At 51.7% G+C, this 24,297-nt stretch overlaps 2 protein-coding genes across 10 annotated transcripts in view; one reads left to right on the top strand and one right to left on the bottom strand.

Annotated features, from left to right (window-relative positions):
* Positions 1-20,261, top strand: part of LOC134173897 (S100P-binding protein-like) — a 26,239-nt gene extending 5,978 nt beyond the window's left edge. For 4 of the 8 annotated variants that reach the window (XM_062638366.1, XM_062638369.1, XM_062638365.1 and 1 more), the window contains one exon: positions 3,665-4,820. In XM_062638366.1, coding sequence (XP_062494350.1) covers positions 3,665-3,893 — 229 coding nt within the window. In that variant the 3' untranslated portion in view covers positions 3,894-4,820. Of the gene's footprint in view, positions 1-3,664; positions 4,821-20,090 lie in introns of those variants that run through there. The other 4 variants (XM_062638373.1, XM_062638371.1, XM_062638372.1 and 1 more) reach the window with 2 other exon arrangements.
* FNDC5 (fibronectin type III domain containing 5) lies at positions 8,918-24,297 on the bottom strand. Of its 2 annotated transcripts, XM_062638374.1 has the most exons (6): positions 24,178-24,297; positions 16,752-16,867; positions 16,251-16,449; positions 14,821-14,913; positions 11,413-11,546; positions 8,918-10,704 (listed from the first exon to the last, which is right to left on the bottom strand). In XM_062638374.1, the coding sequence occupies exons 1-6, from the start codon at positions 24,254-24,256 to the stop codon at positions 10,663-10,665; spliced, it is 663 nt and encodes a 220-aa protein (XP_062494358.1). In that variant the 5' UTR covers positions 24,257-24,297; the 3' UTR covers positions 8,918-10,662. The 2 variants fall into 2 exon arrangements, with proteins under 2 accessions (XP_062494358.1, XP_062494359.1); XM_062638375.1 differs by lacking the exon at positions 24,178-24,297 and having other exon boundaries at positions 16,251-16,598; positions 16,752-16,819.

The raw sequence follows: 24,297 nt of genomic DNA, 5'->3' as shown, positions 1-24,297 counted from the left end.
AATGAGATGAGATTTGAGCATCTGCTTGTAAATGCATGGCTGGAACTGATAATTGACCACAAAAGCTTTCTGCCAGCTGACCATTTGCTAGCTTCACACTTCATTATTGCCCTTTATCCAGCAGTAAATGGAATCATACCCTTCTTGATGAGATTCTCCTCGGCAGTTCTGGCTGGTTCTGTATCAGGCTGCAGAACTCATGAAGCTCCTGCTTTTGTAACTGTGTCTCCTGGCACTGTGTGTTCACGCTTTGCTCTCAGCAGTGTTTGTAGCTGGATAGGCCTATTTTTAAATGGGCAGGGGAAGGACAAACTAAACAGAAAATGCATTTCCCTCTCTTAACTCTCTTGCTTTTCACCCAAACATCTATATTTAGAATCACAGAATGGTTTGGGTTAGAATGGACCTTAACATTACCCAGTTCCAAACCCCTGCTTTGGGCAGGGACACCTTCCACTAGACCATGTTACCCAAGGCTCTGTCCAACCTGGCCTTGAACACTGCCAGGGATGGGGCAGCTGCAGCTTCTCTGGGCACCCTGTGCCAGCGCCTCAGCACCCTCACAGGGAAGAGCTTCTTCCTTATCTCCAACCTGAACTTCCTGTTTCGGTTTGAACCCATCACCCCTTGTGCCATCACTCCAGTCCCTCATGAAGAGTCCATCCCCAGCATCCTTGTTTCCCCCTTCAGACACTGGAAGCTGCTCTGAGGTCTCCACACAGCTTCTCTTCTCCAGGCTGAACAGCCCCAGTGTTCTCAGCCTGGCTCCATAGGGAAGCTGCTTCAGCCCCTGAGCGCCCTTGTGGCCAAGAGATCTCTTGAGGAGATCTGCTTTCCCAGGCCACTAACACTGTAGCTGTGCCTGTGGGATGGTGCTTGCCCCACCTGCTCCTCAGACGAGGTATTCTCCTGTTGTTTGGAGCAGGACCACTCTTGAGGGCACCTCCAGGGACCTGGGAAGCTGAGGAAGCTCCTGCCTGGCCTTCAGCCACTGCTTTCCTCGAGGCTTGGTTGGGTTGATGGAGGTTTCTGATGCTGACAAACTGATAAATTATTTTCTTGGATCCCTCTTGAATCAAAGGGGGAAGAGGAAATACCTTCTAAAGAGTCACAGGCCATCTGGCCTTGGTGTAATAACCAAGATCAGTGTTTTTAAAACACAAACACACAAGGTTTAAAGAGGTGGAAAGGGAGAATAGTGTGAGAGAACATATGGAGAAAGAAATCTGTGAAATACAAATGAACACTGTGCTAGCAGGCTCTGCTTGGAAAGAGCTCTGCTGGTTGGGACTGAGCTGGCTGAGGAGAATCGTTCATCTTAACAGAGTTTTTAGCTGCCCAAATCCCTTTTGCTGGGATAGAAAGCGTGCAGGGAAGGTACAGGACTTGAGTTGTGCTGACACAGAGGAGGAATTGCATTTATGGCTGAGCCCAGGAGGGAGATTTCACTTCAAAGCAAGGGAAGTCCACCTACAAACTCTTAAGTTTCAGGGGGATGTTGGATGGGATTTGGGATAAGGGTGGGGTAGGAGCTGATAAGCAAGGAACCTTCTGGTGTGGGGAGTGATGGGAGGAATTTAGCTGCTCACAGAGTGAGGTGCTCCCTAGTGAAGGTCCAGGGGCCTCTCTAGTGGTGAGCCCCATGGCTTTGGTGTGCAGGTGCTTTTGCTGAGATAATCAGAGCTCCCAGTTTCTAAATGAGAGTGGAACTTGCTTGGAGATCTTCTAAATCTGTAGTTTGGTCTCAGCTGTTGTGGAAGGATGTGGGATGCACTGTTCCTGAGGAGAAAAACCAAATTGCTTTGAGGTCTGTTACATGGCAGTTCAGTTTATCCAGGGTGTCATTGTCTCCTTTTCTCACGTGTAATGGCCATAAGGATTCCTACCCAGCTCTGGGTTAGAGAGTTACCTGAGGCACTGAGATAAAGGCTCTCCAAGTATTTGACAGCATTAGTCTGCTCCTGGGACTTTGCTTCTCATAGAGGAGCTCAAGTCCTTGTGAGTCATGGCGGTGGTTTGCACAACTCCTTATCTTCCCTCCCTTGCAGGGGTGAAGGGTGCACCCACTTCAGCTGTGACTCAGAGATGAGGAGGGGGATGGCATGTAGGAAGGCTGGGAATTTGTGGAAAGCTGTGATTTCTCCTCGTCACATCTTGCATCAGCTCATTGCAGACACTGTGAACTGGCGCGTGACAAGGGAGAGCTTGTCCTTTGTGGGCTGCCCTGGGGTGCTTCCCTCCTGAACAACGCAGCCCAAAGCCATGGGTTTCTCAAGAAATCTCTGCTAGAAGTGTCTTTCTTTTGACAAGAAGTTATCTCTTTGGGTAACTAAAAGCTGAGAACTGCAGTTTATGAAGGAGACCTGGACTTGCTCAAATGACTCTGTTTCCTGCGAAGGAAGCAGCGTTACACAGAACCATGATTCCATTCATCACATGGAGTTTTGACCGGGCAAGGACAAACACCCTGTTCTGCACTGAGAGCACCCTGAGAGAGTGGACTTGCAGGGCAGTATTGCAGGGAAGGTGCCTTTCCCTGAGCTGTAGTACCTGTTCTGGAAGAACGCGCCAGTGAGCTTGGAGTTACTGGTTGTTTAATATTTTATGCTATAAACTCAAGGATTCTTGCATTCTGCTGAACCATCTCTTACCAAAAGTTCACTGTGTGAGGCCTCCAGAGCTGCTCTTTTGAGTAGGGGTGCTTGTTTTGTGTACACAGAGCTGTAAGACCAATAGTACTGGAGTGCTTGAGTCATGAGTAAGGGTTGGTTGCTGTGTGACCCATGTAACTCTAAAGGCCTCTTGGAAGCAGTCTGTATGATCCAGGCAGGACACAGCCTTTCTGAATTCATAGTAAGTAGATGTGAGATGTAATCCAGGTATCTCTCCCCAGTTGTTGGCGTGAACAAGTTGCTTTGCTGGCTTGAGACCTGTCTGGTCAGCGGCTGCTCTTGCTGAGAACTGCTGTAGAAATAAAGCTCTCAGTGTGCCGGCCAGATGCTCCAAACCAACTGTCCTGAGAGTGGTTTTGTAGTTTGTGCTCCTTCAGATGGGTCTGCAGTTTAGAAATGCCATTTTCTGAGTGATGCTGGTGCTTGCGTATGAATAACGAAGCAATGAGGTAGCAGGGTTGCTTTTCAAAATGCAGGAGGAGCAAAGCAGCCTCTAATGATGTGGAAAAGCTTTGTAACACTCTGAGGCCTGGAGATAACCAAGCTCCTTGAAATGTAATTTGCTTTTGAATCTTGTTGCTCTAGAACTGCTTCAAGTTTGTGGGGTTTTGTCTTGTTAAATCAGAATGTGCTTAGGTGGAGCAAATGAGTGTTCAACGTGTATAGCACTTGGTGAGAACAACCTGCTGCTGCTTTAGGCTGCTGTGTAGTTGAGCCTTCAGCCTTCTCCACTGGGCCAGGGAGGAAGAGCTTAGCAGACCAAGTATTAAAGCACAGGGCAGCTCAGAGGACAGTCTTTAAACTGGTGTGTTGTTACTTACCAAGGTGCTTGCTTAGAATGTAGTTTCCCATCTCAAACCTCCTAACAAGAACATTAGGTACCAGCTGCAAGCCCCAAATAAAGGGGCAGGCTTTGTCAGAGAAGATGCTGTCCCAGCCTCTCATTATGCTCCTGTTGTGTGTGTTTTAACTGTTTTACTTACCTTTTGCAGAAATGACCCAGGGTCCAACAAGAAACCCACCCAAAGGTACAGCCTTGCACAGAGGGTGAGCAAGAACTTGGCCAAGCACCACTATTTCCAGAGCAGTCCTGACCACTTCCAGTGTTGCCCTGTCACAGCCTTGTCATGTTTGATTTTGCTGCTGAGGGACTGTGCTGGTTCTTGTTCTGCGTTTAGAGCTGTTGTTAATGGTTCTGGTTTTGAATGGTTTGTATCTTAAGTTGTTTTAATATCTGTTTTTAACAAGGCCTATGGAAGTTTCTATGTGTTAGAAACATTTGGAACTGTTTTGAAATGCTTAAATGCGACCTGGTTTGTGTAGGATTTTGGCATCAGTGGTGTTCTTTGAATTGAAAACAACCTCCTCGCCGAGTAAGTAACAAACATGGTGTTCAAGACTGCACAGTGCAGGTGAGGATGTAACATTTCAATGATGGACACTGGAAAACGTGCTTCGGAGGGGAAAGACTTCTTTAAAGCTTGGTCCCAAACCTTGGCATTGAGTCTCCTACAGGGAGTTGGATTCCTTTGGCTAACATGGAAGTTTTAAACTGTAAAGCTAGCCTGTGGCTGCTCTCCCCCTCCATCTGACAGGGTTGTGGTAGTTTATAGCTGGTGCTTTACCTGGTTTGGTTTGGTCTTGTCTTGTTTTGTTGTTCTTTCCGGACCTGAAGTTTGTTTTCATTGGTTTTACTTGTTTCATTTGTAATTTTTCTTGGAGAATCGCCTGCGACGTTTTTACCTTTGGTTTATTCTGTACCTGCTGGATGGAGCTTCCTTTCCTGCTGTGTTATTGTGAGGCTCTCCCCTTGCACTTCCTGCTTCCTGGAACTGCCCAGGACACTGTGACCTTGTGTTCCTTTAAGCTAAGCAGTCCAACAGCAACCTCTGGTCTCCGTGCTGCCTCCATCTCCTTTCCTAACAGAGCATAGGAATTCCAAATTCTTTGGAGGATTTATTTAAGAGATACAGGGTGATCTGCTCTTCCTGCACAGGCCTTATAAACCTTTTAGGTGTTTACAGGTGGAATTCAGAGAGCAAACTACGTTTGTTCATAGAGGAAATTGTGCTATATTTTTATCATAGTCATTTTTTGGTGATACTTTTGGCTAATGTGATTTTAAAGAAATAAAATGCAGGTCCAGTACATGTGGTTCATGTGCTTTATTACTTTGCCCTTACAGGAAGAAGTAGCTTTAAAAAGCAGGTGAAGTTTGTCACTGTCCTGGATGTGCAGTGACTGAGGCACAGAGAATCAAAGTAATTTGTCCAAAGGATAAGCAGTGAAGCTTGGAACAGAGCCTGCTATTGCCTGGGTGCACTAACTCAATAATGCTGTCTCCATTAACAGAGTCATCCATACACAGCAATTCCAGCAGGAAGGAATGTCTCTTTTCTGATGGGCTGTTAAGCTGTGGGTTGGTGCATGCCCATTGTTGGGGCTTTGTTGTCAATAACTGATCTTTCCTAGTTAGTATCATGTTCTTAATGCTGGTGTAGTGACTTCTAGCACAGGAGGCTTTGTTTGCAGAGAGCCTGGTAGTGAAAGAGGTGACATCGGTTGACAAGTGCGGGGGGTTATGAGCACATAGTGGCTGTTGGCTTTTAAACCAGTGAATCGCACACAGTAAGTTGAAGAGGCCCCTCTGAAAAAAGACTCATTTCCTTGTTCTAAGGGCAGTTTCACATGCTGCCAATGTTGTGTCTGTAAAGTCCAGCTCCTCCTAACGTGCGGAATGAAGATGTTTGCTTCACATCTCCTTGTTGCAGGCGCTTTGAGGTGAGATGGGGCAGCAGGAGTCTGAGTGCAGAGCCTGTTCTCCCTCTCCTTGCAAAGCAGATGAGCTTGCCTGCTGGAGGGTTTATTATCTGATATTAAACCACTAATAGACTGTCTCTTGGAAGGCCCAGAAGTAACTCAACACGCTGCTGGGACAGCACAGTTCTGTCTCAACCGGTGATCGATGGGCGCTGCTGATCAGCAGTGATGGAATAGAAGAGGAGCAGAGCAGCAGGAAGGCCGCAGGCAATCTGCTGCCTTTGCTGTGCATGCTGAGGTGTTGCCTTTAAGCATCTGGAGGTTTCCATGCTGGCTGTCTTGATTTTGTTACATGGCTCTTTATGAGATTATTACTGAGAGATGCACAGCACTCAGGATGGTATTTATATTAGCCTCCTCTTAAGGCATGCCTTCTGCTCCCAGTTCAGCCATACTGAGCAAATGCAATTACTCTGAACAGCAGCACCTTACTGGGACAGCAAGATGCTGGTGTTGACGTGTGCTGTGGCCCAGACCAGCTCCTTTGTGCCACAGGACCTTGGGCAGAAGCTGGTGCCTCCTCCAGAGCTTTTTGTGGGCTTTGTGAATGTGAATCTCTCACATGAATGAGCAGTGCTGTGGAGCAGCTCTTTGCAAAGGCTTTAGGCTTTGGGCAGTCCCATTGCTGAGGATTTCATTCTTTGGCATTGCAACTGTGATTTGTATATGCTGAATGGTGGAGATGAGATACTGCATGGGGAGGGGGAGATTGTGTATTCAGCCTTTGTGGAAGGACGTACTGCACGTTTTCTGCCCGAGTGTAGCCAGAGGCTGTTTATGATCTTTGCTGTAGTAGAATCCAGCAATATCAGGTCTGTTTTGTGCAAGCTCCGTGTGAGCTCTGGGATGAAATGTCTTCCAATTAAAAATGTAACAGCATCCATCACTATCACAGCCTGAAACAGCAGCTAGAAACAATGAGACTAAAATTATACTACTGCCATTCTCTCAAAGCTGGCCAACTCTTCCCTGTGCTTGTGCTGCGAGGGAACTCTGAACAGGAGGAAGAAACTATGTCCTGAAGTGTGAAATAGTGGAAGCTGATAATATTCCTTTGGGTTGAGAGGGTGTCTCGTAATGTGCTGGCTGTATCCTCTGCAAAACAGGTCTGGATGGTATAAATAGGTTCTAGTCAGCAGTTGGTGGCACTGTGTGGGGGTATTTGTCAGTTAAAAAGGACAACAATGTGCTGCAAAGTGTCAAATGGCATCGTGGGGCTTTGTCCTTATTGCCACTCAATGGCTCTGCATTGAGTGTGTTCAGATTGGAAGCAGAAAGCTGGCTTTTCCGCCTGCCAACTTTGACTCCATCTGGGACCTAATATTCAAGCTGTGTCTTTCCTGGCTCTGTTGCTAATAATAAAAGAATCTTCACTTGGAAGCGAGTTCAAATTGATGCTGATGCATGGGCTGACAGAATCCAGCTCACACTCCTTGAGACGTGTGAACTAAAGCACCAAGAAGGAGGAACGTAATCATTTGAATCTATCAGGTCATCAGATGATTTAATAGACACCAGATTTATGGAGGAAACAGAAGATATTGCAGCATAACAAGCATGTTGATGATCCAGCTTTTTAACAAATTCTGGAAAGCTGATTAAATTTGGTCAGCAAGGCTTCTGCTTCCAGGCTAGCCAGTAATAGCTTATAATGTGCCTTTAGGAAGCTTTCCTGCAAATATGGGGGAAATTACATTTGGTGCAACATATGGCACAATCTCCATCTCCTGGAGAAGTGGAGTCTGGCTACTCCGTCAATGAATTGCCATATTTTTATCAGCAGAATGGATGTGCAGCTGTGATATATGCTTTTGAGGGATGTAACCTTTAATGTCTTTGGCAAATACTGGCATTAGCAGTCTGTTCCTCTCCATTTGCATCTCCTCCAGAAAGCCATTACCAGCTGAGATTATACTAACACTTTCTGTAGCTGTGTAGGTGTTTCCTCCTCTGATGCTATTGAGCTGTCGGGGAATAAAATGCCTCTTGTTCTCATTTGCCTTGGAGGAGATGGAGAACGGTGCAGGGGGAGGTGGTTGTGAAGGGGCTGAGGCTGTGTTGGGAAGGGGAAGGACATGCTGGGCAGAATTGTTTGCTCCACACCACCTCCCGCAGCTCCCTCTCACTAAACTCGTGGGGGAGGAATATATTGGCTCAGTGGTACTTTTAGGCATAATATTACAGTGCTTGGAAGGATGAAGGCAAGTGGTGCTTAGCTTTAAACATGCACTGCGTATGCTGGCAAAGGGCTCTGTTTGCAGCTTCTTGCTCCTTACTGTTCCCACAGCCCCTGCTCAGCTGATTCTTGGAAATGGATGGGGTTAGTGCCCAGGGGTGGAATGACATTAGGGGCCTGGCTGGAAGGCTGCTTTCCTTTGCTTTTGAGATCAGTGGGGAACCAGTTCTTGCTCTCCGGGATCCCTGTTGTGCAGCCCACTCCTGCTGCTGCTTTTTAGCACTTCCTGAAACCTCCCTTTCCTGGCTCCTACTTCCAACAAACACTCAGAATCAGCGGGGAAATGTGGGTGGCCTTTAGGGTGCTGCCTTCTGTGGCCCAGCATCCCTTTGCTCAGCACTGCCTTGTTTGGTTTTCCCTTGATCTCTTTATTGCCTGTAAACCACCTTGGGAGTATCTTTTGGTAACCTTTGACAAGAATGAGGTATCTCTGCCAAAGATGGGCTTAGGCTGAAGCTCACACAGGCCCAGAGTCTTCATGGTGCCTGACTCATGGGTTATGGTGGAAGCTGATGCTGAAGCAGCAGTTAAAGCTTTGATGTTTGTGACCCTCAGAGAAGTAGGATCTTAAGGAGCTTTCTTCTGTAACAGGAAACAGCTTTTCCTAAAGTGTGGACTTACTGCATCAATTCAGAGTTGATAAAAACACTTCCTTTAAGAGAATCACTGGAATTAGGTAGTTGGAATCCCTCTCTGATGAGTTGCTGCCAGCCTAAATTTGTTTCTTCTCACTAATAGCATTATTGCCTTTTAAAGCCTGCAGTTATGGAACATAACGATAACCTCTAGCCTCCTGCCACACTGTGTTTTGAGCACCCAACTCTGCACCACCCTCTAATTCTTCTCTACCAAACAAGGAGTGAGCATCTCCCTTATCATTTTGCACATGCTGTACCATCTGTCCTAAATCTCCCTTTATAGGGGTATGGATTCTAAATGGCATTTCTTCCTTCGGAGAGAACAGACATGTCTGAAGAATCTCGCAACATAAATAGCATTACAGCTGTACCTAGCAAGTTTCCCCCCCCCCCCCCCCTTAGCCTGTGAACAATGAACTCTGGTTCTGGTTTTCTACATCCAGACACTGAGAGAACACTTCATGCTGTAGTCTCTGGGCAATACATTGGAAGTCTCTCTGTTCCAGTGTGTGTGCTCAAAGCAGGCAAAGATGAAATGACTTAATTCAGTCGTTACAAGGACACAGGAGATGCCTTTAATCTTTTATTGTACATTATAAAATGCTTATTGCTCTGTCTGTATCGGAGGTGGTGACCTCTCCCTCTTGGTGATGGACAAGTATGTTCTGGCAAAGGATCCACTGAAGAGACCTTTGGGGTTGGCCTGCCTTTGGTAGCTGGCATCAGGGAAGCCCTCACTTCTTCACCACCACGTCTGCACGCAGACTTCCTCTCTCAAACCGACTCTTTTGGAAAGGCTGGTGCCAATGGAAGAGGAGAGATGGCTGAACTCTTCCTGCCAGCCTGTTTCTTTGCAGGGCCTTTGAAGCCAGGCTCATCTGAGTGCAGGTTTGTAAGAGGTTCGAGCCCTACTCAGGCCAACCTGGTATCTGATGGAACAAGTAGATTCTTGCCTCATCCCCTAGTGCATATGGAGTGGTCTTGTGGAGTAATTAAATACAGATACCCCATGGCACACTACAAAGAATAAATCTTTCCCATGTGATGGACTTGCCTCTACCAGCGTCCGGAGCACCAGCAGTCCTGGGGATCCTGTCAGCTTACAAACATCGAGCACTTCATAAGAGAGGAGAGAACTCCAGCCCCTTTCCCGTTCCTTGTCCACCTGTTGCTGGAGGGCTGCCTCCAGCACATCCCTGCGCTGCAGTGTCACAGGAGCAGGGCAGACAGGCCGGGTAAGGAGAACCAGACCTTCCCACAGGAACCCTACTAAAAGAAGCAATTTAAGTACTTAAGCCCTCAGAAAAAGGCCCCTTGGGCAAGAGCCTTTAGCAGTAAATGGCTGTTGCCACTGGAGACCTTTGCATAGCAACCGGTATCAGGAGGTTTTGTCTTTTGTTTTTTGCTGACTGGCTACATTTTTGTGGACCTTCTCTCACACTGGGGGTGGACTTGGGCCCAGCTGAAAATACCATGAAGAAAATGGTTGACATTATCCTTTTGGTGTCTGGTGGTGTCCCCTTGTGTTGGGCTGTGCCCCAGTGCTCGGTGTGTCCGGATGGTGGGAGATGAAGAGCACCAGTGCAAGATAGGAAGGACAGCAGCGGTGGAGACGCGCTGCAGCTGAACTGAAGAACACCAGGGAAGCCTCTGCAGTGGGAATGAAAACTGGGATTTGCCTTTTTTTTTCTGGGTTTGTTTTAACCCACCCCCCCACCCCCCAGGCAAGACGTGCTACACAACACACATCCACGGAACAAAGCAAGCCAAGAGCACGCAGCAGCCGCAGTCTGGTTGCTCATTGTGTCTGTGATGAGCTTTTCTTCTTTCTCGCTTGGCGTGACAGTGACTGATGCCTGAGCTCCCCTCAACGCTGTCAAGGTGTAGTGACAGCGAGACAAAATAAAGATACAACAAACCCTTGTACTTCCAAAGACAAGAACACTCTTCCAGAAGATGGAGTGTAAGGGTGGAGAGATGTGCGTGAGTTGTCCGGCCCAGGTGATTCATGACTCCGGGTGGGATCACTGGCAGCAGTTGTCTCGCTGATGCTTTTCCATCTTAATTTTGGGGTTTCAGGTTTTTGGTTGTGGGTTGTTTTTTTTTTCCCCCATGATTTTTTTCTTTCTGGCCAGATGTTTTGCAGAACAGAGACAAGGAGGTGTATGCCAGCAAGTGACAGTCACTAAGGTCTCTCTCCATGTTGCTCCAATGATGTTTCACCTCCCTAGTCATCAAGGCTCAGAGGCAGGAAGTGAGAGTGAGGAATGGAGTCCATCTATCAGATGGTAGGCTGTCATGCTTCAATGATATTCACTGAGGGCTTGTTTTTTGGAAACTAGAAGAGGAGAAAAAGGGAGAAAGGATGAATAGGAATTGCTAAAGAGGAGGAAAAAAAACATGTCAAAGATCAGTGCAGTGTGCTGGTCAGGTTTGGGGTTTGTAAAAGCTCTTGTGCCCATCCCCTTAGGATGATGAAAATGAAATGTGGAGGTTTTAGGGTTGCATGTTCATCACTGTGCTTCTGAATGGGTGTAAATGAGTGGACTATTTCAACTGGAAAATGTGAAGTGGTGGGGATAGAAACACAAGGAAGTTTAATTGAAGCAAGTTGATCTAAAGGATAGGCTTGAGTCTGCTCTCATTATGGAGGTGGCATTCCTTTAAGCAGCCATGCTCCTGCTGATCAGTTCTAAGAGCTATCGCTCTTTACCCCATGGCACCCAAGGGCTGCTGCAGGGTTACAGACCCAAGCAGCTCAGGCACTGCAGCATCGCTCAGTGCATGTTTCTTCCAGAGATGTCAGCAATATGGATTGAAATCTGTTTTCCCTGCTGGATGCGCAGACATCCAGGAGTGGGAGTGAAGTGCAGTGTCCTGATGTGCCTGGGAGGCTCTGACCGCTAACGAAGCCGTGGTGCTGACACGCACGGATGTGAAGGGGTGTTTCCTTTCTGCATCGCAGCTGGAGGGAGGCTCTTTGGGTGCTTTTTGGTGTAATTTAGCCAGGAAGCTGGTGCTCTGCCCCGTGCCAGCAGCCTCTCACCTTGCTGCGCAGGAGCCCTCCGCTCTGGTGCTCGGGGGTGCTGTTCTCTGAGGCGTTCTTCACCTTCTCCTTGCTGTTGTTTGGCTCATTGTCTTTGATGATATCGTACTGTCTGCAAAACAGGGCGATCACCCCTAACAGGAAGAAGCGTTAGTGATCACACAAATGAGCTCAGCCCCTGGAGCCTGCAGAGAGCAGAGATCCTTTGCTTGCCAGCCGGCTCTGTGCCTTCCGGTGGAGATCTCAGCATCATTCACAACTGCTCCTAAGGATCATTTTCTAACAGAGCTCGTCAGCCCTCTGGCTGTTTCCTTCTTGAGACCTAATTCCATGCTAAACTAGTTAGAAGGACAGAAGATTAATTCTATTCCAACTTCCCTGTCATTAAATGGGACGAGCGTTTCAAGCCCTACGTTTTGATAGCGATCCCCGCTAGCTGTGTGGTTAAATGGGATTTTTTCCTTTACAAACACAGGAGCTCCTGGAATCTCTGGTTAGTGAGACTGTGTCCTCTGCTCCTCCTCCCCTGGGGTGAAGGGGAGGATCTGGGGCTGGGGACGAGGGGCAGGTACCGTACCTGCCTGCGTGTGCTGCAGCCAGGGCCCTTGGAGCAGCAGGACAACATCTGCAAATATGCAACAGTGACGGCAGCAGGAGCTGCCAGTGGAAATTTCCTCCCACACGCAGAGGCACATGAGGAGAGGAGCAGCCATGCCACGTTAGGAGACTGCAGATGTCTTCCTCAGCAGCTTTGATGTGACATTTTGACCGAGTAACTTCTCTGCCTGCAGATTCCAAACGCGGAGGTTGCGCAGACCCAGGCAGATGCTGCTTCTGCCCCTAACAGCAAAACATCTGTAAAGCTTTCAGCAGATCAGCCCAAACTGCTTTAGAACGTGTTGTTGTGGCAGCTGCCCCCAGGTAAACACAGTGGTTCCAGTTCTTTCTGCGTGTGTGAGCAAATGGCTGGTCCTGGCAGAGCAGGTTAACGTCTGCCACGGTCCCACCTTCTGTGGCTCCCGATGGCAAAACTGAGGCACAGAGCAGCAAAGGGCCGTGAATAATGCCAGGAGTACAGCACAAGAGCCTCGTCTCAGGTCAGAGCCCTGGGCACAGCCTGGTTCCTGGCTGCGTTTGCTAAAACATCATCATCATACATTCAGGTTAAAGCCTTTTGGGGTTTGTACATGGAAGAGCCCACCAGATGTAGAGAGGTTTCCCCCACCCACCCACTTTCCTTTTTTAAATGTAAGGCATCTCTCTAGAAGGGAAACTGGTATTAGCAGATGCTTTGTTCTGACATTGATCTGAGTTTTAGATGATGCTACAGTGGGAGATGAATCAGTTACTCAGTCGCTTCATGTGCTTATTCAGGATCGGTTTCACTGGCAGGGCATTTAAATCTGAATGTGCACAACTAAAACTTGCCATAAATGCTGAACAGAACACACACTAGAGGGTCTAGAAAGCTTTTAGCTTAGTTTAGGCTTTCATTTGGTTATCATCTTGAGCAATAATTGCTGCCCAGTCTCTGGAAGTGCAAATAACTCATGGTAAGCTTGGCACTTGCCAGGGCAAACCAAATGTTATACATGGATCTGATCGTGTCACCTGGATTGGCTTGGAAGAGACCTTGCAAAGGATACAGGATACAGTTAATTCCTGCATCCCCCTCTTGTGGGACACGTCTCTGATCAGTGACTGGTTTCCTCTTCACATCTCTCCCCAGTTATCTCATCTCAGCAGAATCTGGTACAGAAGGGCCGTGTCTGTCGGAGTAAACTGGTGCAGCCCCTGTCGAGTCGGGCTCGTGACAGGCTGCAGCAGGGGATTGACAGACCCCCCCTTTTAGAGGACATAACGTGATGCTACCGGGGGAGATACAAGTTGCCAAAGCTGTCAGCCCCTCAGTGCTGTTGTGGCAGGTTTCTGCCCGAGGAAAATCCTCTGTGTGATGGTTCATAACGCTCCGTGGGTGGAAAAGGGGCTTGACTGGCGCAAGAGGGTTCAGCACTGAGTGGCACCGGCTGTCTTTTATGGATCAGAGATTTACCACGGGGCTCATTGCCCTTCCTGCCGGTCTCCTTGGCTCACAGGTGCCCATTTTCTCTGGAGCACTGTGTTCTGTGCCTCGCAGGGAGCAAATGCTGTTTCATTACTGCTTGAGGTGGCAGCAGGAGCAGCAGCTGACTGGCGGCCAAGGGACGCTGGGGCTCGAAATAGAAACCAGACATGTGCAAACTTTATTTCCCAGTAACTCGTGCATGTAATTTCCAGACTGAGCAAGCTGAAGGGCTGGCTGCAGCCTCTCCAGACGTGCTAAGCTGGTGGAGCAGGAGTCAGAGGCATTTTCCTCTCCCTATTTGCTAGTTTAAAACGTAGGAGTGAGATGTTCCTCTCTCCAGTTGCTGTAATGTGGTCCCAGACTTGGAAAACTCTTTGGGTTCCCTTTGGAAATGAAGTTTATATATTCATACCTATGACAGAAAGTCATAGTGAGAGATCTTCATGTTCAAGGATGCTCCGGTAGAGGCTGGGTTAGGGTCTATGCCTCGCTATGCCCATCACATCCCACAGCAGAGCAGCCCTAGGATGGTTTTACTGCTCCTTCCACAGCACCGGCTGCTCTCAGCTGCAGCTGATCTTGCTTATAAAATCACATCCTGCAGCCTCCGTCCTGTAGCAGAGGCTCTGCTTGGATTAAAGGATTAATGGCTGCGAGGGATAAGGAGGACTAGGGTGGAATTTCAAAAGATTGCCAAGAGTTTGGTTCCAAACCACCCTTTGGGATAGCAGCTTTCAATTTGTGCTGTTCCTTCCTCCTCCTGCCACGCCACGCTTACATAGACTTCTCCTTCCTTTCGGTTAATGTGTTTCTGGTAACATCCCTCCTCTTCCCATTAAATCCTAATCTTTGTATTTTGATAGTGGCTGCCGAGAGGATCTGGTTTATTGTTGTTCTGATGTTTGGGGCCATTTGTTCTTTCAATGCTTCCATTATTTTAATTGCTCCTGAAGCGGGTTCTAACAGTGGGTGCTGAGAGTGAGACTCTTACATTTCTCTTTTGCATGAGAGTTGGAGGCATAAAACAGCCAGGTCATTACAGCGTAGCGCTGGAGGCAGCCTGTTGGATGGCTGAGGGTGTTATCAGTGCATGATAGGAGATTACAGGATTAGCCATGGGGAATTAGGCAGTTGGTTCATCAGGCCCATTATCTACATCCCCCTGGACTACATCGGATTCACCTGCTTGTGGCCCTGCCCAACTTGTGATGCTGAGGGATGCTCAGTACAGCTGCATGTGCTGGGAGGAAGGGTTCCTTTTCAGGTCTTACATGATTACACGTGCAAACCAAGGAATGTTTCCTAAGGCTGTTTCATGCTTTTGACAGAAGGATTCCACTGACCTGCCCACATAAACAGCACCACCACAATGATGAGAACTTCCCCTGCTCGCAGCTGCTGGTTTTTCTTTGCCATCTCCTTCATTGTCACCTCATCTGGACAAAGGGAAAGAGAGATCATGAAACCCAACCACAGGGCTCAGGGTGCTCCGATGCCCAGGTCGACTCATCAGTGCATCAGGGTCTAGCAGGGAGAGAGCCTTCACCCCTCAGTCATGCCACAGCACAAGTTGCCTTCCTCTCCTTCCTTTCCTTCCTCTCCCTCATCTGAACTTGCAGAGCATCAGCTGCGAGTGCATCTCCTGCAGGCGATGGGCTGAGGAAGGAGCAGGGAGACGGGATCACCAGGCAGTTACCAGAGAGGAGCTGCTACGGGGTAAATCCTTGTTATCCGGCCCTGTGGCAGCTCTGCTCTGCCTCTGCTGTCTGTCGGTGCCGTCTGCGCCTGTCCTGAAGCCTCACATGCCTCAGCAGCTCCCGTGCAGCTCAGCAGCGTGGAGCCTGGCGTGGTTCTCCAGTGGGATTCAGGAATGAGCAGAGCCTTTTGGCAGGGCGTAATGCACCTCCTCGGCTTCAAAGCACTAAGAAGAGAGCTCAGGCTCGGGAAAGGGGAGCAGTGCTCCTCTCGGTGCTTTCAGCTGAGCAGCAATTCGGTATTAACAGGCACCAAGTCATTTTAGCAGCAAGAGTAAAGAATTCACAGCAGCCCAGGGAGCACCAAGAGCTCCGCAACAGGCTGGGTCCTCCGGGCCAGGCACTCACCCTTCCTGTCCCAGCCCTTTCTGCAGTAGAGATTCTTGCTGCCAGAAGGATTCATCAATCTGCTTTGGCTTAAGAAGAGCAAGCGAAGGAGTTGCCACAGAGGAAGTGCCTGATTTCCCCCATGGAAGTGTTCCAAACCCGACTGGACAGGGAGGGTTTGGTGACCTCAAGAGGCCCTTTCCAACCTCAACTTGCTCTGATTTGGCCTGAATATTTGAAACATAAGACAAGTGGGAATCTCTGGGTAAGTTTTCCCCTGCTCTCCTGCACTCCAGGCATGGGAGGCTCAGGGAATACCCTGTGAGCACAGTGGTGCTGTGCCCAGTGCCATCCAAGGGTCTAGTTCCACAGGGGTTCACAGGCTGCTCAGGAATTTCCCCTGGGATTCTCCACTTGCAAGGATGCTGGGACACAGTCTGGAAACCTTCTCCTCTCTCTTTGCCTGTTAAACCTCCTGTGAAAGGGGGGAAATGAGCAGGCAGCCTTCAGCAGCATCTCCTTGTCAACCTTATCTGCTGGGGACACTCGGGGCGGGCACCCCACATGTCCACGTGGGGACCCTGTGCGTTGAACCCGGGTATCCCCACTGCACAGGGGACTGCTTCCCTCTCTGCAGAGCCCAGGTCTCCTTGGGCATCCCAGGGGCCGCACAGGAACTCACCCACACTTGCCTTTATTTTTAGAGGCTAGTTTCTCAGCTTCCCTGGGGGTCTTGAAGAGGACTGGCTCACTGGCAGGGCTCTGGCCTTGGATGCTGATGGCCTGGACATGCACAATGTACTCGGTGTCCTCCTCTAGGTCCCAGAGGGCACAGGAGCGGGTGGTGGTGTTCACCTCCTGGATGAAGCGCAGCATCCGCACGTCCTTCTTCTGGAAGCCGAGAGAGGAGAGCAGAGAGTGATGGAGGGGCCTCCCCTGTGCCCTGCTGCTGTAAGACCACTGCTTCCTGCCCTGTCCACCGCGGACATGGAGACCATCGGGCCCGTTCCTCTCTGCAGCTACCAACACATGAAGCGCTGCTGCGATGAGGACAGGGAGCCACGTCCCCTCCCAGACCACGAGGGACAGGACAAGAAGGAACGGGCTTAAACTGCAGCAAGAGCACTTGGAAACTGAGGGTACCTGGGGTGAAGATGGACGTGACGGAAACTGGGCAACTGGAGGCACCGTACCTGCTGGGAAATTGCAAATCCAATGACAACTTCATCTTCCAGAACATCCCACGTCACAACGGCTGAGTTGGCTTTCAGGTGCTTGACTGTGACATTTACTGGAGCTGATGGGCTGTCTGCAAGGAGCGAGAGCAGAGCCTTTACACAGGCAAAGTCACGGCAGCAGGAGATGGAGCAAGGGCAGGGAAGGCAGTGGGAAAGGACCTGGCTCAGGGTTCTTCCTGTAGCTGGATATGGATCTGGAAAGGCAGTCTCAACTAGCAGCGAGGTTCTAGGAGCTCTCTGCTGAGAGTATGGGTTGCATTAGACATGTGTGACAGCAGAGCAGGGCACGGAGCAGCTCATTCATCTCCCCCTTCCCAGCCACGTACCACGTTCTCTCTGCTGTTTCCTATTACACCCTGACAGTGACAGCTGGGAGGAAATGCAAAATGTGCCTTGCAAGCCTGGGAAGGGAATGCTTTGATGAGCACTCCGGAGGCCTGGGATTCAGCAGTAGTAAATTTGCTTTTCCCTGTTTGACAGAAGAGATTTGATACACGTTTTGTGCTCCCAGTGAGCAGGACAGGACAGGCAGCGGCAGCACCCATGGGCCACTGTCATGGGAAGAGGGCAGGCCATGGAAGCGAGAGCTTGAGGCTCCTGTTTATTCCTCACTCCAGAGCATGCCCCAGTTTCCAGCTGCAAGCTGGACCTGGGTAGCTGCCAGCTCCTTCCCAAGGGAGCTGCCGGTGTAAAGCCTTTCCTGGCATCTCAAGGGGAAGGTTGTACCTCACGGGCTTGGCACAGCCCTTCCAGTGCTCAGGGCAGCACGGTGGACTCCTGTTCCCTCTCCTCTGGTCAGATCTAATTCACGTTCTCCACCCTGTGCCCTGAACCCGAAGGCACAACGAGACTGCTGAGACCCTGGCTGTGCTCAGGAGGTTGAGCAGGGCCAGGAGGAATCATTTCTTCTGACTTCCATCAAATAATAATGCCTTCATTGCTTCGTAACCCCTGCCCGAGGCTGCCCTGCTGGGCTGCAGGGTGCACGTGTGCATGTCTCCAGTAACACTTGTTGGGTTTATAGTCGGTCCCAGCCACTGGAATGTGGCTGAAAATACCCTGTAGTGTCGGTGTCTCCTAACAAGTGACTTCACTCCTGGTGAATGTTCCCCTGGGAACAGAGAGAATAATGGGAGCACAGAATTCCCCAGCAAGGTCAGTGCTGCTCCACACTCAGCAGAGCGATGACCTTATTCCTTTCTCTCATCCCCACCCAACACCCAGACCCTTTGGAGCTCCTCTGTGGGGATACCCCCACCCAGCAGTGACCCTTTGGATGGCCAGACCCAGGCTGATCCTAGGGAGTCCTTCAGTGAGCAAAAAGCTCCCTGAAAGGTGCATGGCCAAGTTCAGGTGGATTTGGGACGGGAGGAGGAGCAGCAAGCAGTTGTGGCCTCCAGGGTTTAATAGGGGAGGTGTCCTCCCTCTCTGGAGATGATCGAGTATTGAGCCAGAGCATCCTCATCTCTCCGGGGCTGGCCTTCATGAAACGAGGCTCTTGGAAGGTGGGAGCATTCACCATCCTCCTGCAGCAGCAGGGCCAAGGGCAAGCTGAGCAGGGGAGATGGAGCACGCTCCTCGGGCTGAACACCAGCCCCAGCTGGGCTCAGCTCCCTGCTGTGGCGCAAGGAAGAGACGTGGATCTGCAGCTCCTCACCTTCCCCCTGTGACCAATGGCAACAAGAGTGGGGTCTAATTTTAGGAAGGGGCAGCCAGCAGAGGGGAATGTGACAGGGAAGGTCCGTGAGTCATGCCTGATGAATTTGCTGGAACATAGGGAGAGTATGATGGAGAGGTGGGAGACAAAGCAGTCTCCAGGCTGGCACTTTGCCCTTTTGTGAGTACCGCTGTACGTTAAATCCCAGCATGGATGGCTTTCCTGGACACACACACACACACTTCTTTTAGGAGCTATCAGTGATGATTTGCCCAGCTCAGGTTGGGGAGCCCTTTCTAAAGAGATGCATTAACCCCCCAGCAGCAGAGAGCATCAGGGAAGAAGCTTGAGGCTGGCAAAAGGGACTGCGACATCGACATCGCACTGCCCTTGGTGCCCGAGTCCCCTTGGAAACCTGTGACCCTGAGAGAGGCAAAGCAGGAAAAGTGCCCGGAGTTTCCTGATGTAAAACATAGGGGGAATTGGGAAGGCCTCGCAGGGCTGGAGGAGAGCAAAGAACCTCTCTGGGAGCTGGGGAGAGGCTGGAGGGCTGTGGGGCAGGAGGGAAGCACTGGGCAAAGCTGGACTTGGAATGGAGGCTGGGGAGAAATCAGCTGGTGAGGGGGTGTCAAGAGTACGGTCTAGAAACACCCTTTGGTAACCGCTGAGAGAGGATGGGGTGGCTGAAGTCAGCAATTGTGCAGTGAGATCTAGGGCAGCAGATCTGAGCCTGCCGTTCCTTTCACTGCTGCAGGTTAGGAGCAGCTACAGTGAGATCAGTGGCGTCAAACCAGTGTAAAAGCAGCCCGAGAGGAGAACGACAGGAATACAAAGCCAGGGAAAGGGAAATCAGTTTCCTGCTCCCAGAGCTGAGCGGATGATTTGGAACCCAAATTTTAAGCCATGAGGATGCTCCCCCCCCACACACACACTCCCAGGCGATGCACAATGAGCTCATGGCTTTCTAAAATCCAACCTCTCTTCCAAGAGATTCCACACTGCTTTTGGCTCCTTGGGCCCCTTGCAGCTCTTCCTTAGTGCCAGCCTGGCTGAGGGCAGGTGGAGAAGCTGTAATTCCTGTTTTCCAGCTGGCTGCAGGGGGTCAGCATCTTGCAGGGCCTTGAGGTACCAAATCCAAGTGTTTGGTTCTGTCCAGCCTCATCCGTGACTCCTGGGAACTTTTGCTTTTGTGCCTGCAGCAGCCAGGGAAGCCAGGCAGGGAGGGTGGGATGGTCCCAGGGGCTATTCCTGCCCCTCTGCAGGCAAGACAGCAGGGAACAAGCCTTGCATCGAGCCTTCCTCGTGCATGTTCCCTCCAGAGATGCTGAGGACGGCACATCCTCCGTCTGATCTGTAAGGGACCCATGTGGTGTAAGAGGCATCAGCTTCATCCCAGCCTCAGTGGCTGCTGGAACCCATCGCACACTGCAAACAGGCAGAGGATCTGCTTGGCCAGTTTGGCTTAGGGCTGTGTGCTGGGATGAAAAGCTGCTCTTGTTCTCCTATCAGCACAGATTGCAGCCCCGCTCTAAGGGGAAGCCCTGGTTAATGAAGATGAAATCATGAGTTTTAAACGTGAATTCCAGGCTGCTTCCAAACTGATCATGTTTAAACCATGTCTGGTTTCCTTCCCACAGGGACCCTGCGTGGGCTGAGCCGCAGTCCTGCATCCCCCTTGGGCCCTTCTGGCACGAGCAGGTCAGAGCTGCCAGTGCACAGCAAGGAGGAATGAGCGATGAAGATTAGCCGTAATCCCCTCTTAATGCTGAGAACTCCTTCCAGCCTCTCATTAAACACTTTGCTCATTATTAATGGGGTTTTATTTAAGAGAGAGGCAAAAAGAACCCTTCACACTTTGGTTCCTCCCTGGCTTTTCATTGCCAGCGCAGCAGCTGCTGGCGTGAGGAGGAGGAAACCATCCACCTGCCCCTTATGCTGCCTTCACCATCGCGGCTGTGGATGGGGTGCGGAGGGAGAAGGGTGAAGGTTTGTACCCATCCCACTGGGGCTGCTGATTGAGGGTGGTGGGGTGAGTAAAGGGGGTGTCCTGCCTGGCACCTCTAGGATCAAGGCACAAAGACATCCCTGGGAGATGTGGCCTCTGCCGTGGTCCTTCTCCTTTCTGTTCATCTTCTGAAGCTGCTCTTACAGGGGTTGAGAGCTCAGCCATGCAAGCTGCCAGGAGATCCTTGCTTAGAGCTAAAGGAAGGAGCTATGGAAATAGCAGACCCTTGGAGAGCAGCTCTGCCAGCCGAGCCCTGTGGCCAGGCTGCAGGTTTTGAATTAGGGGGTATTCCTGGATTGATCTCCCCATCCAGGGCCCCCAGAACTGTTCCTTCGGAATTCAGCTCTCCTGGAAACTCCAGCCCCTTGGAAGTGCAGTTTCCTCCATGGCAAAGGCTACCTTTAGTCACAGCATTCACCAGTTCAGGTCACTCATCTCCTACAAGCAGCTCCTTTCCTGCTGGGAAAGGCTCAGCTGCTTCCAAGCCCTCAGACATGGTCCAGCAAGCAGAGGGCCTGCCAGGCTCCGACATGCTCATTCAGTGCTATCAACCTGCAAGCTGCCTGCCTTGTCTGTGGGAAGCAGGGAACGTCAGCCTTAAATCCCTGTAGTTCTTTATCCCTGCACCACAGCCTTCCCTGCGGACATGGGAGATGGAAGGGCACGACCTGCCAGGGGAAGAAGCATCCCATGAGGTCCTGTGTGATGTTCTCTGGGAAGAACTGGGTGAGTGTGGGTACAAAAAGACCTGGCTTTGCTGCCTTTTGGAGCCTTTCTTTGCTCTCCCAGCACAGCTCCCTTCAGCAGATGGAATTCCTTGTTCTCTTTATGGGCTATGGAGGAAGGGCTGCAGCTTCCCTGAGTGTGTTAATGGATGGAGCCTGCCAGGGAGTGGGAAGAAGCAGAGCCCACCGCTGCACCCCACTACCATGGGGCTGTTTGTTAAGCTCTGACTGTTTCAAAGAGCTGAAAGAGCAATTGGTGGCTCTCCAGGCCAGGAAAGAGGCAGTTATTCCCTGCTGACCACCCTGTGCAAACAGGATATCAATAAACCAGCACCCTCCTTACCCCTCCAGAGCCCCAGTGCCAAATCCCCATGGGGCAGATGCCCAAATGTGCATTGGAAAATGCCGTCAAAGAGGATGGAGCTTGTTCAGGGAGCACGGACATGCTCCATGTGTCCAGCCTGGCCATTGGGAAGTGTGTCCTGCTCGCTTCAGGGTGGAACTAAGGAGTATTTCTAGTGTGGAGGACATTCCATACTGCCAAGCCTCGGACTCCCGGGGTCCCGAAGGCAGGCAGGTCACACCAGCACCATGACTTGGGTTTTAGCGTTGCCAGCCCCAAGCAGAGTCATTGCCAGGGCATGACTGAGCCAGGACCTGGATGCCCAAGAGGACTCGGTACTGGGGTCTTCTCAGGCTCTTCTCCAACTGGGTCACATCAGAGAAATGAGAGAGAGCTCTCTCTCAGTGAGCCCTGGAGTTCCCGGTACCCAGAGCCTGCTGCCTGGTCCCGACCCAGCTCTGCTCTTGCATCCAGCGATCCCATTTCTCTTGCACACATACAGCTTTGCACGCTCCACTGCTCAGTGCATGGGTAATGCCTGCGAGCACGTCCCTCGCTGGGAGAGATCTGCTTTCCACATGTGTATTCCCAGCAGAAGACCTCTCCAGGTTTGGAAGAGGAATGGCACAACCTCGGCTGCTTTGCGCAGCAGCAGCATCCCTGCTGAGGGACTGACACCGGGCTGAGGAACCTCCACATTCCCACTAAATCTCTCCTGAACTGAATGCAGGAATCAATAAAGTGCTTATGCTGCCTGTCAGCTGGCCAGGAATGTCTAAGGCCAGGAATGTCCGTGGCCAGGAATGTTTGTGTCTGCTGCGAGACAGGAAAGGGCCGGTGTGGCCCCGTTTCCCACCTCCATAGAGCTGCTTTCTTGGGCCTATTGCTTGTTCCTGGTTTCCATCCTGCCGGAGCAGGGGGGACTCCATTCCCCTGGCTCAGAGGAAGGGACAAGCACATGGATGAGGAAACAGGACCCACAGTCCCCTCCTGGGTGCCATCAGCCTTCACCTCGCACAAGGGGCATTATTGTGAGCCCACTTGTGTGGGGTGCAAGAGGAGGGGTGGCCGAGCCTCCATCCCCACCAGACCCTGCTGGGAACCGTTTCCTCTCCAGGGCATTCCCCATGGCTCGTGGCTTGCACACCTCTGCGGGCGCATCCTCAGGTAGAGCTGGGGACACAGAGCTGGTGGCGACGCTGCCACTGCCTCTGCGTGACCTTGGGGAAGTCATTCCGTGTCCTCATTCCTCTTTTCCCTCTCTTTTCCCAGGCACAGCACGCGCTCGCTGCCTCGCTAGGGCGCAGGGAGGACCCTTCACAGCCCTCGGTGGAGGAGGCGGTGGGAAGAGGAGGCTGAGGGTGAGTGGCACCAGCCCCAAGGTCACACACGGCTCCAGAGCCCAGAACCGAGCCTCTGCATCCCCCCTGCACGCCATAGCCACGAGCCAGGGCAGCAATGGGTGCTCACCGACACCGCACAGCTCCTGTTGCAGGAGGTGCGATGGGCAGTGCACAACTCCATGTTTACTCCCCGGTGCTGACTGAGGTGATCCAAGGATAAGGAAGAGCAGGGAAATGGCCCAGTTCACAGCAGACCAGGAGCGCTGTGGCCTCCATTGTGCCGCCGCCTTGTCCTCATCGCCCAACGTTCCTTTGGGGAATGTTTCATTAATCAACCCGGGGCTGCTGGTTGTGAAACAGCAACTTGAGGTGCCCACGCCTGGCCGAGGGCCTGTGTGACAGCACTGAAAGCATCCAGGGGCTGCTGCAGCCCTGCACAAGCAGGACGAGGGCAAATGTAACTCCAGCAACTCCCGGGCGCAGGAATTTCCACTCCCCGGAGCGCTGCATCCCTGAGAGTCACCCCCATGCTCCTGGAATGCCGGATATGCCGGCAACCAGCGTTTTGTGAATCAAAGCAGCTGTTCCAGCAGCATCTTGCAGGCAGCCAGCGAGGGAGGCAGTCCTTGGGCGTCTGCTTGGTTCCACCAGCACCCAGGCAATGGGCCCTTGGGTGAAGGCTCAGCCAGGCTGACGCAGGGGAGAAGAGTGGACCCGAGCTGGTGCTGAGCCCTCCAAAATCACAGCTTCCCCAAAGATCCCCACTTCAGAGCTCCAAGGGGCCTGGTTTGAGGTGCCCGGGCTCTGCTGTGCCCCACGAGAGGCAGCTCCCATAGGGAGCTCCCAGTGCCCCCAGCAGTGCCTGGCCGGGCCCCTGGGCAGCGTGGCACCAAGGCCAAGGCGCCGTGGCGAGGGCAGAGCAGATCTGGGGTTGCCTCCTTGGCTCTGGCTCACCCTGTGCCTTGAGCCGGTGCCGTGGCTCAGGGCCAGGACAGTGTTCACCTCCCCGCTGCCCGCGCTGGGAGAGGGGCTCTGTTTGGTCTCCCAGATCCCCGTTTTGTGTCACATCCCTGCGTGCCTTCCCAGCGGCTGGAACACGGTGGGGCAGGAGCTTGATGCTTCCCGGTGCCCCGGCGCTGCGTGGCCGGAATCCCCCGAGTCTCCCGCACCCCGTTACCGGCGAGGTCCCTCTGGAATGCCCCAGACTCGGTCCCCTCGGTTCAGCCCCCGCCTCCCCCCCGCTGCTCCCTACGGGACCCCCCCCCCCCCCTCCCCGGGCATCCCCTCCCGGGGCCCGGCGGCCCTTACCTGCCTCCACCGGGCGCAGACCGGCGTAGCTGAAGCAGAGCAGGAGCGCGGCGCCGGTGCAGCCCAGGAACGGCTCCATCCCCCGCGGCCGCCGCTCCGGGCCGGGCTTGGGCCCCGCGG

This window comes from Pezoporus occidentalis, unplaced genomic scaffold, assembly GCF_034315485.1.
Source record: "Pezoporus occidentalis ecotype Australia unplaced genomic scaffold, CSIRO_AGI_Poc_V1 ctg563, whole genome shotgun sequence".
Classification (NCBI taxonomy): Eukaryota; Metazoa; Chordata; class Aves; order Psittaciformes; family Psittacidae; genus Pezoporus; species Pezoporus occidentalis.
This window is presented reverse-complemented; position numbering and strand designations above follow the sequence as displayed.

Excerpts from the sequence above, each read along its gene's own strand:
- FNDC5 (XM_062638374.1), bottom strand. The coding sequence starts at position 24,256 with ATGGAGCCGTTCCTGGGCTGCACCGGCGCCGCGCTCCTGCTCTGCTTC. Across the intron at positions 16,450-16,751 it reads GATTTGCAATTTCCCAGCAG|AAGAAGGACGTGCGGATGCT; the intron begins GTACGGTGCCTC and ends CTCGGCTTCCAG. Across the intron at positions 11,547-14,820 it reads GGTGCTGTTTATGTGGGCAG|GGGTGATCGCCCTGTTTTGC; the intron begins GTCAGTGGAATC and ends TCTTCCTGTTAG.